Source organism: Mytilus galloprovincialis, chromosome 3, assembly GCF_965363235.1.
Source record: "Mytilus galloprovincialis chromosome 3, xbMytGall1.hap1.1, whole genome shotgun sequence".
Classification (NCBI taxonomy): Eukaryota; Metazoa; Mollusca; class Bivalvia; order Mytilida; family Mytilidae; genus Mytilus; species Mytilus galloprovincialis.
In genome coordinates this window covers 87,743,522-87,758,161 of record NC_134840.1, presented here as the reverse complement: position 1 = coordinate 87,758,161, position 14,640 = coordinate 87,743,522, and the positions used below count along the sequence as shown (strand labels likewise).

General features: G+C 30.8%; 1 protein-coding gene across 3 annotated transcripts in view; it reads left to right on the top strand.

The window, feature by feature from the left end:
• Window positions 1-13,997, top strand: part of LOC143069295 (uncharacterized) — a 55,853-nt gene extending 41,856 nt beyond the window's left edge. For all 3 annotated transcript variants that reach the window (XM_076243855.1, XM_076243854.1, XM_076243857.1), the window contains 7 exons: window positions 44-113; window positions 2,038-2,149; window positions 3,249-3,303; window positions 5,470-5,630; window positions 6,236-6,357; window positions 7,140-7,286; window positions 8,570-13,997. In XM_076243855.1, coding sequence (XP_076099970.1) covers window positions 44-113; window positions 2,038-2,149; window positions 3,249-3,303; window positions 5,470-5,630; window positions 6,236-6,357; window positions 7,140-7,286; window positions 8,570-8,727 — 825 coding nt within the window. In that variant the 3' untranslated portion in view covers window positions 8,728-13,997. The remainder of the gene's footprint in view (window positions 1-43; window positions 114-2,037; window positions 2,150-3,248; window positions 3,304-5,469; window positions 5,631-6,235; window positions 6,358-7,139; window positions 7,287-8,569) is intronic.
• Window positions 13,998-14,640: the final 643 nt, after the last annotated feature.

Below are 14,640 nucleotides of genomic sequence, written 5' to 3'. Positions count from 1 at the left end.
ACTTTAATATAAATATGTTTCAGTATTCCTCTTTATATTTCAGGATTCACTTGGATCACTAGTCAACCTAGAATCACTCAACCTATCATTTAATCAAATATATACATTACCAGGTAAAATGATCAAGCTTTTTAATAGTTATACTCAAAAAGGTCTTTGATTTTATTTACTGCAAACCAAATTATTTTCTTATACTTTTTGCCTTTTCTAGCTGACTTCAGGGCAATTTATTTTTTTGCAGATACCTTATTCATGTTTAGCCCTTATAAATAACTTCAAGGGCAATTTATTTTTGCAGTTACCTTATTCAATTTTAGCCCCTTATAGTCAAGTTATAGATAACTTCAAGGGCAATTTATTATTGCAGATATCTTATTCATGTTTAGCCTCTTATAGATAACTTAAGGGCAATTTATACTGCAACTAGTTATGTTTTTTTTCCTAAATATAGTAACATAGCTATATTTTGTATAATGTCAATTTCATCATGGAACACTTTCTCCACAATCAGGGGTTCGTTAAGGGATGAAAATAAGTTTGACAATTTTGTTACTATTAAGAAAGCTATCAATGTATTAGTTCAAGTTGCAGTATAAAAACAATATTAGGTCAATGTCATAAAAATATAAACTTTTTTGTACTTGGCACAAAACTGTGGAAGGGCTCGGTAGAACCTCGCCCTTCCCCAGTTTCTCAGCTTCATACAAAAAAGTTTATATTTTTCTTTCATTGACCTAATATTGTATATTTATTTTTTCAGATACCTTATTCATTTTTAGCCCCTTATAGATAACTTCAAGGGCAATTTATTTTTGCAGGTACTTTATTCAAGTTAAGTCCTTTCACAATACTCTAATTTTTAACTGGATTTTTGTGACAAAAATGTTGGTTATTGATTTGGGGATGTACGGCGGGTGGGCGGGCGGGCGGCCAGGCGGGCGGCAATCAAATGTTGTCCGTGCATTAACTCATGAACCGTTCAACCAAAGCTTTTAAAATTTTAATATGTTATTACTGACAACTATACAAAGGTCAAGTTCAATAATGGCGATTTTGACTTTTACCGTTCAGGAGTTATGATTCTTGAAAGATTGAAAAATGGAGTTTCCAGTTGTGTCCGTGCATTTACGCATGAACTGTTCTACCAAAGCTTCCCAAATTTTAATATGTTGTTACTGATGACAGAATGGAGGTCAAGTTCAATAATGACGATTTTGACTTTTAACGTTCAGGAGTTATGGTTCTTGAAAGGTTGAAAAATGGAGTTTCCAGTCGTGTCCGTGCATTTATGCATGAACTGTTCTACCAAAGCTTCCGAAATTTTAATATGCTGTTACTGATGACAAAATGGAGGTCAAGTTCAATAATGACGATTTTGACTTTTACCGTTCAGGAGTTATGGTTCTTGAAAGATTGAAAAATGGTGTTTCCCGTCGTGTCTGTGCATTTTCTCATGAACCATTTAACCAAAGCTTTTGAAATTTTAATATTGTGTTACTGATGACAAAATAGAGGTCAAGTTCAATAATGACGATTTTGACTTTTACCGTTCAGGAGTTATGGTTCTTGAAAGATCGTAAAATGGCGTTTCCATTCACGTTGTTGAATTTACTCATGAACCATTCAATCTAAGCTTTTCAAATTTTAATATGTTGATACTGATGACAAAATGGAGGTCAAATTTGATATTGACGATTTTCACTTTCACCATTCATCAGTAATGGTTCTTGTGATATTGCCAGGACACAAAAAAATGTTAATAAATCCGGTTTGCTGTCGTTGTGACAGCCTCTTGTAATTCTTTTAGTTTTGCAAAAGTATAATGAATAATTTAAAAAGATACGGTTAAGTAGATATAAGAAGATGTGGTATGAGTGCCAATGAGACAACTCTTCATTCAAGTCACAACTTGTAAAAGTAAACCATTAAAGTTCAAAGTACAGCAATTGAAGGTCAGTTTAGACTTTCACTATGTTGACTTGCACCATACAGGTATTACACCCATCAGCATAAATACAGTTTATATTTTATTTTCAGATACAATCTGTTCTTTGCAAAACTTAAAAGTGCTTAAAGCTGACCATAACAATATGGAAGATATACCAAAGTGTATTGGTCAGCTACATCGTCTTGTTAAACTGTATTTAGAGTAAGTAACTATATAGGTTTTCTTTAATTATGAAATAGATGGTATAATATGGGTTCATATTGGCCCAAAAAATAGATACCTGTATATTAACTATTTATCTTGATTTTCAGAAACCAATGTTTAATCCTTGATAAATATAAAACATTACAGGTTGAAACTGTACCATTCTCATGGATTATAAAGCCATTAAATGATGGTTAAGGCAGGAAAATGTCAAAAATAGGCTAAATGTTGAAAATTTTACTTGCACATAATTCTGAATTACATAGAGAACAACTGCCACCAAAAATCATTAGATATGATTATAGAAGACTTTTCGAAAGAAAAATTGTATGAAAACTTTGTTTGGACATTTTTATAGCAATTCAAAATACTAGTAACTACATATCACCTTAAGCATGACAATAACAATACAATTTCTGTACAAACTGTTAAACTGATGTTTCATAATAACATTGAAATTGAATTAAAGTCTTATAGGATTATAAGTATGCTTTGTTTTATTACCTTCCATTTTCACGACGACAACTTGACTGTGGTTTTCTACAGCAGTTTGTTCAAATTACCAAGGGCGCATAACTAATATACATCCTTGAAATTACTGACCAGTTGAACAGTTTGGTTTTATAAAACTAATTGCAATTGAGTCAGAATTTTGAATAAGTTGCAATAGGTGGAAGAGCAACACTAACATGCAACTTCAAAAATTTGTTAAACCATAAAATGTGTACCCTAAAAAAATCCAATCAATATAGAATACAAAAAAGAATTCATTTATTTTCTCTTTAAAATCTAAAATGGAAAAGCATGTAACAAAATACAATGTTAAGAAATCCTACAATGCCAATATAGACCAGTAGCTATTGAATGTTTACTTATGATTAGAAATGGTATAATTATAAATACTGTTAATTCAGCAGTTAGTGTGTAATCTTTGACAAATATGGAAATTCTAATATGCTGATAATGGAAAATCACTACTGATATTATAAATGCAAGTTTTTATGATTGTGAATTTGAGACTGACACATTTTTTGCATTAATAAAAACAGACCAAAATTTACAATATTTAAAATACAATTTAATGGTTTATTTTCAGATACAATAAACTCGAATACTTCAACATAAAATGTTCCTCACTAGGACACCTTGAGGTAAAGTTTATTATCATTAATTTAATCATATAAGAAAATAAAGTTAAACTGTCTTTTAAATCCAGCATATGTTATATATTGTTTGTTTGCTTCAATGAATGGTACAGATGCATATGTTTCATAGTGATTTAGTTTCCAAACTCAATTATAGATCCACATTGCCTACTTTTTATATCTGAATGACTTCCTTTTCCTAGAAATTTTATGAAAATTCGTAACTTTAGGATTCAGTTGGTATCTTTGTGATACTCATTATTTTCCTTAACTAGATATATGTTAGACTCAGATCGACGTCCAGCCTCTAATCAACGTCTGTTCTTCAAATCGACGTCCAAAACCGACATCACATTCCCACATCAATGTCCAATATTTTTATCTTCTAATTGACGTCTAATGTGAGGTCATGTATTGCCAAAACAATGTCCGATTGATTGTAGTCTTTTTTAATGGATGTTCATTATTAAAAAAAAAACAAATTACTGGACATACACCTATACATGTACATGTTTTGTGGGATTCTTATGACAACTAAATTTTCAAATATTTATACATACTTTTATATATAGATTTTTTTTAACCCCAAAAAGGAAACATGCATATTAAAATGTTTATCTTGATAAAAAGTTAATCCAATTGATCTACATAATAGTGTGCCACTCATTCCTATTCATATTAACGGGTAATAAAAATGACATGCATGTAAGTGTAATTTAATGAGAAGGCAATACAACGACAAAGAAAACCAAACGACATCTAGCTGCATTTTTTAGTCTTCAACAATAGACAAAATAGAGTAGTACAGCCAATTTGTTTACAGTATTTTAATACGGACTCTGTAAGATATTTTTCAACAATGAGTTTTACACCTTGATTGAAACATATACGCAAAAAAAAATGGAATTATGTTTTTTATGTTGTGCTGTACTATACTGCTGTTCCAGGTTAGGGGCGGATTAAGTGCTAACACACACACACACACATGTTTAACCCCACCTTATTCTTAATGTGCCTGATGTCCAGTGGTTGTCCCATCACCTTATCTGTATGTAATCTCTAAAATATTTAAAATTTATATCACAACCTATTTACATACTAGTAGGTAATAATTTAAATAAAAAGTTGAATAGATTTTACTTGTACATAGTATGTTTACCAGTCTTAAGATTTCAGCTGATATTAGTTCAGTTCAATATTGTATTTTGTTTCCAAAATGGACGTCGATTACAGAAGCTAAAATTGTTATCGATTAGAGAAAATAAAATTGGACATCGATTATATAGGCAGAAAATTGGCCGTCGATTTGAGGATATGTTATTGTGAAGTAAGATTTGGACGACGATTTGAGGAACGACTTCGATTAGAGACTGGACATCGATCTGAGTCTTACACATATACTCCAAATGCTCCTGACTTTAGTTGACATTTTATAGTATAAGGCCAACAGTGCTTTGTTATTTTAAATCAATCATATATATTTGATCTACAATGAACAAATTGTCAATATGAGGCACCTGGACTGATCTGGGTAATAATTGAAATAATGATCACAAAAAACAAACAAAAATAAATAATAAATACATAATAAAAAGTGGCTGAATGATGCTCTCTTCCTTGAAACCCAAGTCATGTAAATGGAACCCTGACTGAAGTAACAATATGGGAAAATCTAGTACAGGATGTTATCAATTAGGTTCAATGAGAGTTATGTCCCATTGTACACAAGTTTACATCAAACTTCTTTTCTAGGTTTTATGGTCAATTTAAGAACATGATGAAATATGCAGAGCCAACATTTGTAAGGGGACAGAAAATTAAAAAAACATAGAGAATGATATATATACAATATTGAATTTTTTTTTCATGTAAAGGTTTAATGTCTTAAAGCATAAACTAGCTTGGTAAGGCTTAACCTTGGGAAATTCTGCCTAAATTTATAATGAACATGGTTTTTAAAGTAGTTTACTGGTAACTGCATTTTTTGGGCTTAGATGGTAGCACATTTCTGGTAAATTTGGCACTGTTTAAAGTGATTCCAGTTCTCTGACACTTCTAGTTTTCCTTTTAAGATTTAAAAAAAAAGTTGTATTACATAACTAAAGTAACTAAATAAAATAACATAAATGCAATGTTGTAAATGTTTGAACATAGAAGAATTCTTTATTACAGATCTTGGTGCTAAATAATAATCCTATTTCTAGCCTCCCTGATGAGATCAGAAATATGATACATCTCCATGAGTTAGATGTCTCCTCGTGTGATCTACACAACATTCCAAAGTCTATTTGTTATTGTCCAAATTTGGCGACACTAAATTTGTCAAACAATCAGTGAGTTTAATATAGCAATGGTTATGCTGTTTTACATTACAACTGTACAAATATTTAAAACATGCAACACATTTAAATAGTTCCAATTCTATATTGTACCTTGTTAAAAAATATTTACTCATTTGTACTATATACGTAACTTGTTCTCTTAAATAAATGAAAAACAAAATTTAATTGCAAGCTCTGATGAGATTTTTAATAATAAAAAGAATTGGATCACCCTGTTGTGAGTCATACTTATTGTATTTATCTCTTTCTTGAAATTTTGTGTTTATACAAGTTTAAAGGGAACCACTTATGAGATGCAAATGCTATTTGGTATGCAATTGTTTGAGCAATGGCATTTCTTATTTCTACTAAGGTAATAATTTGACCTTATGTCTTTAGCTATGTTTCATTGATTTTGTATGTTAACATAGTTTACAAGATGAAATAGAACTGTGAACCTCTGTGTACCAATTTACTTAATAAATATATCTGTCACGATACTAAATATCAAGATATTTCAAATAAGTATCAATTTTGATAGTATTATGCAAATGTTGAAATAAATATGGCAGTATTTTAACGTCCTATTAGTATTTTCTTTAAAATTGATGTTTTAGATTGTCTGTGATACCTGTTGAAATAGGACGGCTTCCCAGTCTAAAGAACCTACAACTCAATAATAACAAACTACAGTACATACCATCTACATTAAAAGTGGATAAATATAACAGTATCTCAGGTAATAGATGAGGATTTTTGTTTCTGCAAAGCATTGCTATAAATTAGCCTTCATTAGTTACACTTCAGCTAGTAATTAGGAAAACTAAATGAATGTATAAAATATTATTAATGCAAAAGGCAAAAGGAGCAAACATTTGACAGCCAAACCCAGCTAAGATCTCTTAAAGCCTGATGGAAGTCAACTTTTCAATAAGAAGTAACTCAACAAATCTCAGACTGTTAATTCAGAATGTGATATATTTATAGATTATCGTTGATCATCTTAACGAGATTGATTTTCTCGCTTGAGCCGATATGGGGAAAGTGAGAAAAGCAATCGAGTTGAGATGACCAATGATAATATGTTTATCGCTATTTTACCTATGAGGACGTTTTTAATTTCATGTTCATTTCATTAACAACGGTACATGCTCCCTTAGTTTTTAGTGATAATTTTCACATCACTTGACTCCGCTGAGAAAGAAAATTATCAGACAGTAAGATCAAAGGTAAATTTTGTAAAATAGCGATAATTATATTTATAAGTGCTATCATCAACAACTGATGTTAATGTCTTTTCAGGTATATTAAAGTAAACAACCAGTAAATTCTGAATGTGAAATTTATTGGGTTTGCTATTTATTATGTTGTGTTATTGCTAAATAAAACAACTTTTCATTATTCCTTTAGATTTAGTGTAACTACAACATTGAAAATAACCAGGGAAAAACTTTATTTCCTATGGTTAAATTTAAAGATCTTTTAAATGGATCTTTTTTCAAGACAGGTCTTATTTTCCAGTTTCAGGAAATCCATTCCTGTTAGAAGACAGTTTGATTGAAGTATATACTCCAAATAATCTATTCCCATCATTACTGGAGAAGGCTTTAAGATTCGTATGTAACCATGGGAACTACAAAATTGATATTCTCCCACAAACATTACAAGGTAAGTAAATAATATTAATTATGACAGACCAGTACTAGAATTCATGACTAGTTAAATTTATCATATTTCTAACTAATGAAGAAACACAAGTAAAATACAAAAATTTTACTTGCCTTCCAATTTTATATGCATGAGTAAAACATGGATCTTGTCATATTTGCAATAGGGGATAGGCATATTTTTGGTGGAAGAAGACTTCAAGTCTTCTGAAGGCCAATGGTGCCGACTTCAAAATCTTTGAATTCTCCGTATGCGGCAGAAATATTTGTTTCACATGTGCAAGGTAATCACGTGTGACGGCCATATTGGTTTGTTTAAAAATATGTGAAGAAGCCTTTAGAACCATGACCTAAACATAAGTAGTCTTCCGAAAACGTAAACTTAATGCAATACTATTTTATCAATCATGATTATTTTCATAAATTTAAATTTGATTATTTAAAGAAATAAAATTATAACAATTACGATTTTAGATTAGAGATTCTACACAGACATGCTTTGATCTATTTATAGCCAAATTAGTTTACCTGTGTGAAAATGTAAATAATGGTCTAAATGGATATTAAATTGTTTACTAAACAAGTAAAGACAAACTATGGATAAATATTTCAGGATTTTGATTTATTTTAATAAATATAGGATTTAAAAACTGCAAGTGCAAACAAACTCTTCTTCTTCTTCTTCTTCTTCTTCTTCTTCTTTTTTTTTGCTTAAAACCTTACACACTTCTTTGTTATATTAATCTAAACATCTGTATACTTTTTGGTGATGATTCAAAAAAAAAAATTTCAGTTATTTAGTATTTTGTAAAAAAAGGGGGAGGGTTTTTTTTACATGTCGCGCCATATCTCAAAAAAAATTTATGATTATTGCTTAAAACTTTACACACTTCTTTCTTATATTAATTTAAAGATCTGTATACTTTTTGGTTTTGATTCAAAATTTTATTTTAGTGATATTTAGTTTTTTTTTAAGAAAAAAAGAGGGGAGGGGGTTCATATGTCCCTCCGTATCTCAAAAACAATAAATGGAACAAAGCAGCCTGGGTTAATGGGGCTGCTTTTATGGTAATTCAAATTACCTTTTATTCACCTTCTTCCACCTCAGAGCTATCAGCTCTTTGATTTTCTGTATAATTCTAAAGTACTGACTGGCTTTCTTGGAAATTATCATATCAAAATATGGACTTTTCAATATTTATTCAAATTAGGGATATGGGGGTTTAAAACTTGTAAAATTTACTTGCTTAGTTTTTCTGATTTACTTGTTCATTTTCATTTCAGATATTTTGACAGAAATAAAGACATGTACAGGATGTGGTCAGATATTTTTTACATATTATAAGTCTACAATAGAATTACAACAAACAACACAAGGAACCATTCCATTTTACTCACAGATATGCTCACCACATAATACACAAATGTGTAATCAAACATAACATTCCAATGTAAATCTATTACAAATTACCAAAATGTATTATTTAGCTTTTAACAGGTTGAATGTGTATAATTTGTCCCTTACAAGTTCGCCATGTTCAACTATATGAATTAATTTACATGTATTTGGATTCAATATTATACATTGTATACCTTTTTTGGTGAGGAAGGGTCAGTGTCGAATTTAATTTTCAACAAAATTCAAAATTTTAGTTATCTTGTATGTAGTATTTTGTTACTATAATGTTCGAATGGTTTCATTGTGGTTTTTCAATTTTTACCAAAGGAACTTTAGGGTCCACATCCATTTACACAGTTTAGATTAGAGGTTGCTATTAATATAGTCTTGAAAGGGAAAATTGTTGAAAACTATAAAACAGATAAGACTTGAAATAAGACTACATATAATCTATAGGTTTATAGAAATTGACAAGGCCAATACCTATGTCTGGTTGTGATATTATTTAAATCCAAGGAGGTATGCATATCTTCAAAAATTTTGTAAGTGATAAAACTGAAACAAGAAAGTTCAATTAACATTTTAACTTATAATGTAGGTTTGAAAAACCAAGAGGTGGAACAATTCTTTATTTTTAGCTCACCTGGCCCGAAGGGCCAAGTTAGCTTTTCCCATCACTTGGCGTCCGTCGTCGTCGTTAACTTTTACAAAAATCTTCTCCTCTGAAACTACTGGGCCAAATTTTACCAAACTTGGCCACAATCATCATTGGGGTATCTAGTTTAAAAAATGTGTGGCGTGACCCGGCCAACCAACCAAGATGGCCGCCATGGCTAAAAATAGAACATAGGGGTAAAATGCAGTCTTTGGCTTATAACTCAAAAACCAAAGCATTTAGAGCAAATCTGACATGGGGGTAAAATTGTTTATCAGGTCAACATCTATCTGCCCTGAAATTTTCAGATGAATCGGACAACCTGTTGTTGCTTGCTGCCCCTGAATTGGTAATTTTATGGAAATTTTTGCTGTTTTTGGTTATTATCTTGAATATTATTATAGATAGAGATAAACTGTAAACAGCAATAATGTTCAGCAAAGTAAGATTTACAAATAAGTCAACATGGCCGAAATGGTCAGTTGACCCCTTTAGGAGTTATTACCCTTTATAGTCAATTTTTAACCATTTTTCGTAAATCTTAGTAATCTTTTACAAAAATCTTCTCCTCTGAAACTACTGGGCCAAATTAATACAAACTTGGCCACAATCATCTTTGGGTTATGTAGTTTAAAAAATGTGTCCGGTGACCCGGCCATCCAACTAAGATGGCCGCCACGGCTAAATATAGAACATAGGGGGAAAATGCAGTTTTTGGCTTACAACTCAAAAATCAAAGCATTTAGAGCAAATCTGGTAGTTAAATTGTTTATCATATCAAGATCTATCTGCCCTGAAATTTTCAGATGGATCCGACAACCGGTTGTTGGGTTGCTGCCCCTAAATTGGTAATTTTAAGGAAATTTTGCAGTTTTTTGTTATTATCTTGAATATTATTATAGATAGAGATAAACTGTAAACAGCTATAATGTACAGCAAAGTAAGACCTAAAAATAAGTCAACATAACCAAAATGGTCAATTGACCCCCTAAGGAGTTATTGTTCTTTATAGTCAATTTTTAACAATTTTCATAAAATTTGTAAATTTTACTAACATTTTCCACTGAAACTACTGGGCCAAGATCATTATAGATAGAGATAATTGTAAGCAGCAAGAATGTTCAGTAAAGTAAGATGTACAAACACATCACCATCACCAAAACACAATTTTGTCATGAATCCATCTGCTTCCTTTGTTTAATATTCACATATACCAAGGTGAGCGACACAGGCTCTTTAGAGCCTCTAGTTGTTATTTACAATATTTTGTTTTAGGGTACATCATAAATGTATATGGTATTTATTAAGATATACATGTAAACAGGATTAATAATATGAATGTCATACCCGTAGCCAGGGGGGGGTCGGGGGGTTCGGACGAACCCCCCCTTGAAATCAAGTAAGCACTGTTAAAGTCAACGTTTTGTTCAAATTGTGACTGTTAAAGTCGAGTTCATGAGTCCAACGAACCCCCCCTTGGAAATTCCTGGCTACGGGCCTGAATGTTGTTTAAATTTGTTTGATTTGTTAATTTAATGTATTTTCAATTATCTGTGATATATTGTGTATTGCTTTTATTTATACAAGAAAAACACTACATATGCCTATTGGCAAGTTATTAAGTGTTTATTTTATGTTCTTGGTTTTGAATTTCTATATCTTAATGTATTTGGGCATTTTATTTATTATACAATACGTATTTATGTCATTTATGTAAGTTTCATTTGAAACATTTCACTTTTTATATCAAAATTTTAGCAGTTTTTATTTGGTAATTAAACAAGATTATTAGCATTGTGTACTTTAATTAAATTCTAACTATTGATGGAAAATTCCAACAATTTTCAATATCACCTAGCTTTCTTATGACTTGGCATGTGGGGACTGTTGTTGTAGCTTTAAAAAAAAACCTTATCCTCTAAATATATTAGGCAAATTTTAACCTAACTTAGCCAAAATCAGTGATGGGGAATCTAGTTTGAAAAATGTATCTGATGACCCAGACGAAACTTTCATTAACCCATATGTTAATTTTTTTACCATGACAGCCATGTTGGTCAGATACATTTTTCAAACTAGATTTTCCATTACTGATTTTGGCTAAGTTAGGTTAGAATTGGTCTAACATATTCAGAGGATAAGTTTGTTTTTTTAAGTTACAATGTCTATTATCTTGAAATCAATATATATTTCACCTTTCTAACAATATGTTTGTTAGGCTATTTTATCATCATTTCTTAAATTTTAGTTCGATGAAATATTATTGCTCAGCTGTTATAAACATCGCATGACATTGTCTAATCATTTACAGTAAAAAAAAAGGGGGGTGCACGGACAAAGACGAAATTAAATTGTCATTTCAGAAACAAGAAAAATAGATTCGCGTTACTAAGCTCTTAATTCCAGAAAACTTGGTGAATAATGATCTTCAAGCACGAAAACTGATAAAGAAAAAAATGTAAAAACGTCGTACGAAAATAAGTTTCAACACACGTGTCAAAAACTAATAGACTCGTCCACTGGAAAAACGAGATTATTGGGTTAATCTGTTGTCTCGCATTCCCGTTTTTTATCCAAATGGACGATATAATTTTTTTTATTATCTATGAAACAAGAAAATTCCAAATGATTTGTTAATATCAGTACTTCAACTTGATGCCTTCACCCTGTCCACATTTGGACAAGTCTATTTCTATGAGATGATGCATCTGGCGGACTGATGACAAATAAAGGAAACAAACTTATTGTGTAATTGGTTTTAAACACAAGTTTCGTTCCGCAAAATTATTTGCGCAAACGACATTTCAAGGTCAGTTAGGCAGCAACCATTTGATTTTCTGGGGGGGGCTATGGTTTTTTTTTCTGTGCAAACTTTTTTTTTCGCCTTTGGCAAAGAACAATCTATTTTTTTAGCGACAAACCGAAGACAATTTTTTTCTTTCAATTTTAGCATTACATATAGTGGCAGCTGAGGGTGAAACAAACAATTTTTTTTACTCAGGGTCCAAAACAAATTATTTTTTTCACCAAAACCTGGAAACAAACTTTTTTTTCCAAAAAAAACCATAGCCCCCCCCCCCCCCAGAAAATCAAATGGTTGCTGCCTTATGATTAATTTGTCTATTTTTAGAATTGTTAACTGGAAGTTTTATTTTTTCACAACAGAAAGTACGTGTTATCAATTTTGTTAGTGATTAAAGCATTTCATTTCATAAAAAAAATTATTTTAATTATTTTTCAGGGATAATGCATTTATTTGTTAGGGTCGGCGGGAATAAAAAAGCATGAAAAGTAAATTTTATTTTTATTCTGGAAGTCGGCAAAATCGGGTCGGCGGATCCGTAAACCAACAAATTAAAAAATCCTGGCCTAATGGGGTTTTAATTAACCTTCAAACAAAACAATATTTAAGGAGGCAAACATTAGATATTGGAAAGTTTTGAACTCAAAGAGCCTAAATATGTAATCTTGAACCAGATGTATGAAAAATGTTTGTCACAATATAAATGAAAATGCTCTATTTAACGTTGTGGTAATGGATTTATGTTAATTTTACCAAATTGAGGAATTATATTATAGTTTTTCATGGTATTTTTCTATGCATTTAGAACTTGTTGAATTGCATCAAAATGATAAAAATGGATACATGTAGCATTTTATCATCCAGAGTTACACTCAATTAACTACTTTAGATAGATGTATACTTGTATAGAACACATGAACAAAATTCTGTAAAATGCATTTTAGTTATTTTAGTCACTTTTAGTTGTGATTTCAAGAAATTAGGTTTCTCAGAATATTTGTAAAGAATTGATGCTATTGCTGTGAACAAGAATGATTTAAAAATAATGTTGGGGGGTCTTCAACATCCTTTTTGCCGTCTTCATAAATAAAGTTTGAAGTGCTGCCTATATGCTGTAATACCACTAATCATAGTACTTCACATTCAGTTGCATACGAAAATAGGTAGAAAAAATATTCCCTTGAATTTGACAGATGTAGGTAATAAATCTACATTTTATTGCAGTAAAACATTTCTTTTTCATTAACATTTAACTTTGGTATATCAAAGTACCGTTATTTTTTTTATTTGGGATTTCTTTAGAATATATTTGAAACTTGAGGTAACATGGTTACTAAAGCTGGTACACAGGTTAAATAAGGGGGAAAATTCGATTGGTAAAATTCCAGGAATGGTTATTTTCCTATATGCAATGAAAGGTTATGCGAGATTTTTTCTATAGTTCTGGACAGGATGAAACTGTTCTCATGCCAAGTTTTTCTTTATGTGAAACAAAGATAAATTTATCTACTGGTATATAAACATATCTTACTAAAAAATGAATCTGCTGAATCTGTTAATTGGTTATTTCACTGGAAGAATACATGCTACATATATCATTTCTTGATATTCATATGCAGTAAAAATTATAATCACTGCCCAACTATGTTGATCTTATGTGCTATGTTAGGTGGTCTTGTATCACTTTACCTTAGGTTGTATGCAAAATTCTTAGAATGTGTCTTTTTATAAGTTATTTAAAACAAAAAACTTTAACTGAAGAAGTTTTACTTTCAAAATTACAGAACATTTTTAAAATAGTATCTTTTTACATTTTATTCCTGTCATGACACAAAATAAACTGGTGCAATATCAACACATTGTTATTTGTCTTATTTGTCCCTCCTTATCACCACCCTCCCCTATGATGGCTATGTAAGGTGATACTAGCTATAGGCAATGTCTACTGAATATATATATTCAAGTTGTGAATTGTAGCCTCACATTACTAAACTATTATACATGTACTGTGTGTGTGTCATACTGTGAGTGATCATTTGTACATGGAGCTGTTTTTGTTTATGGTCTTGGCAGGATATATACCAATGAGGCAGCAAGTTAGCAACCAATAGATACAAATAAAAACAACAAAACACATTTAGAGGTTACAAAATAGTCTTTTTAGCTTTTAAGTGAACAAATAAAACACACACTATCAAAGGTCGGACATCAACACCTTCGTATTTGCAAATAACAAAAAGATAGCTTTCTTTATATTACCCTTCCTTAAATATATGCATCTGGATCTGTATCACTTTTCCAAAAAAACTTTCAAGAGAAAAATCTTGTAAGTCACATAAATGTCATTATAACTTATGATCATTGTCGAGCCTTCGACTTTAGTCGAAAAAGCGAGACTAAGCGATCCTACATTCCGTCGTCGTCGGCGTCGTCGGCGGCGTCAACAAATATTCACTCTGTGGTTAAAGTTTTTGAAATTTTAATAACTTTCTTAAACT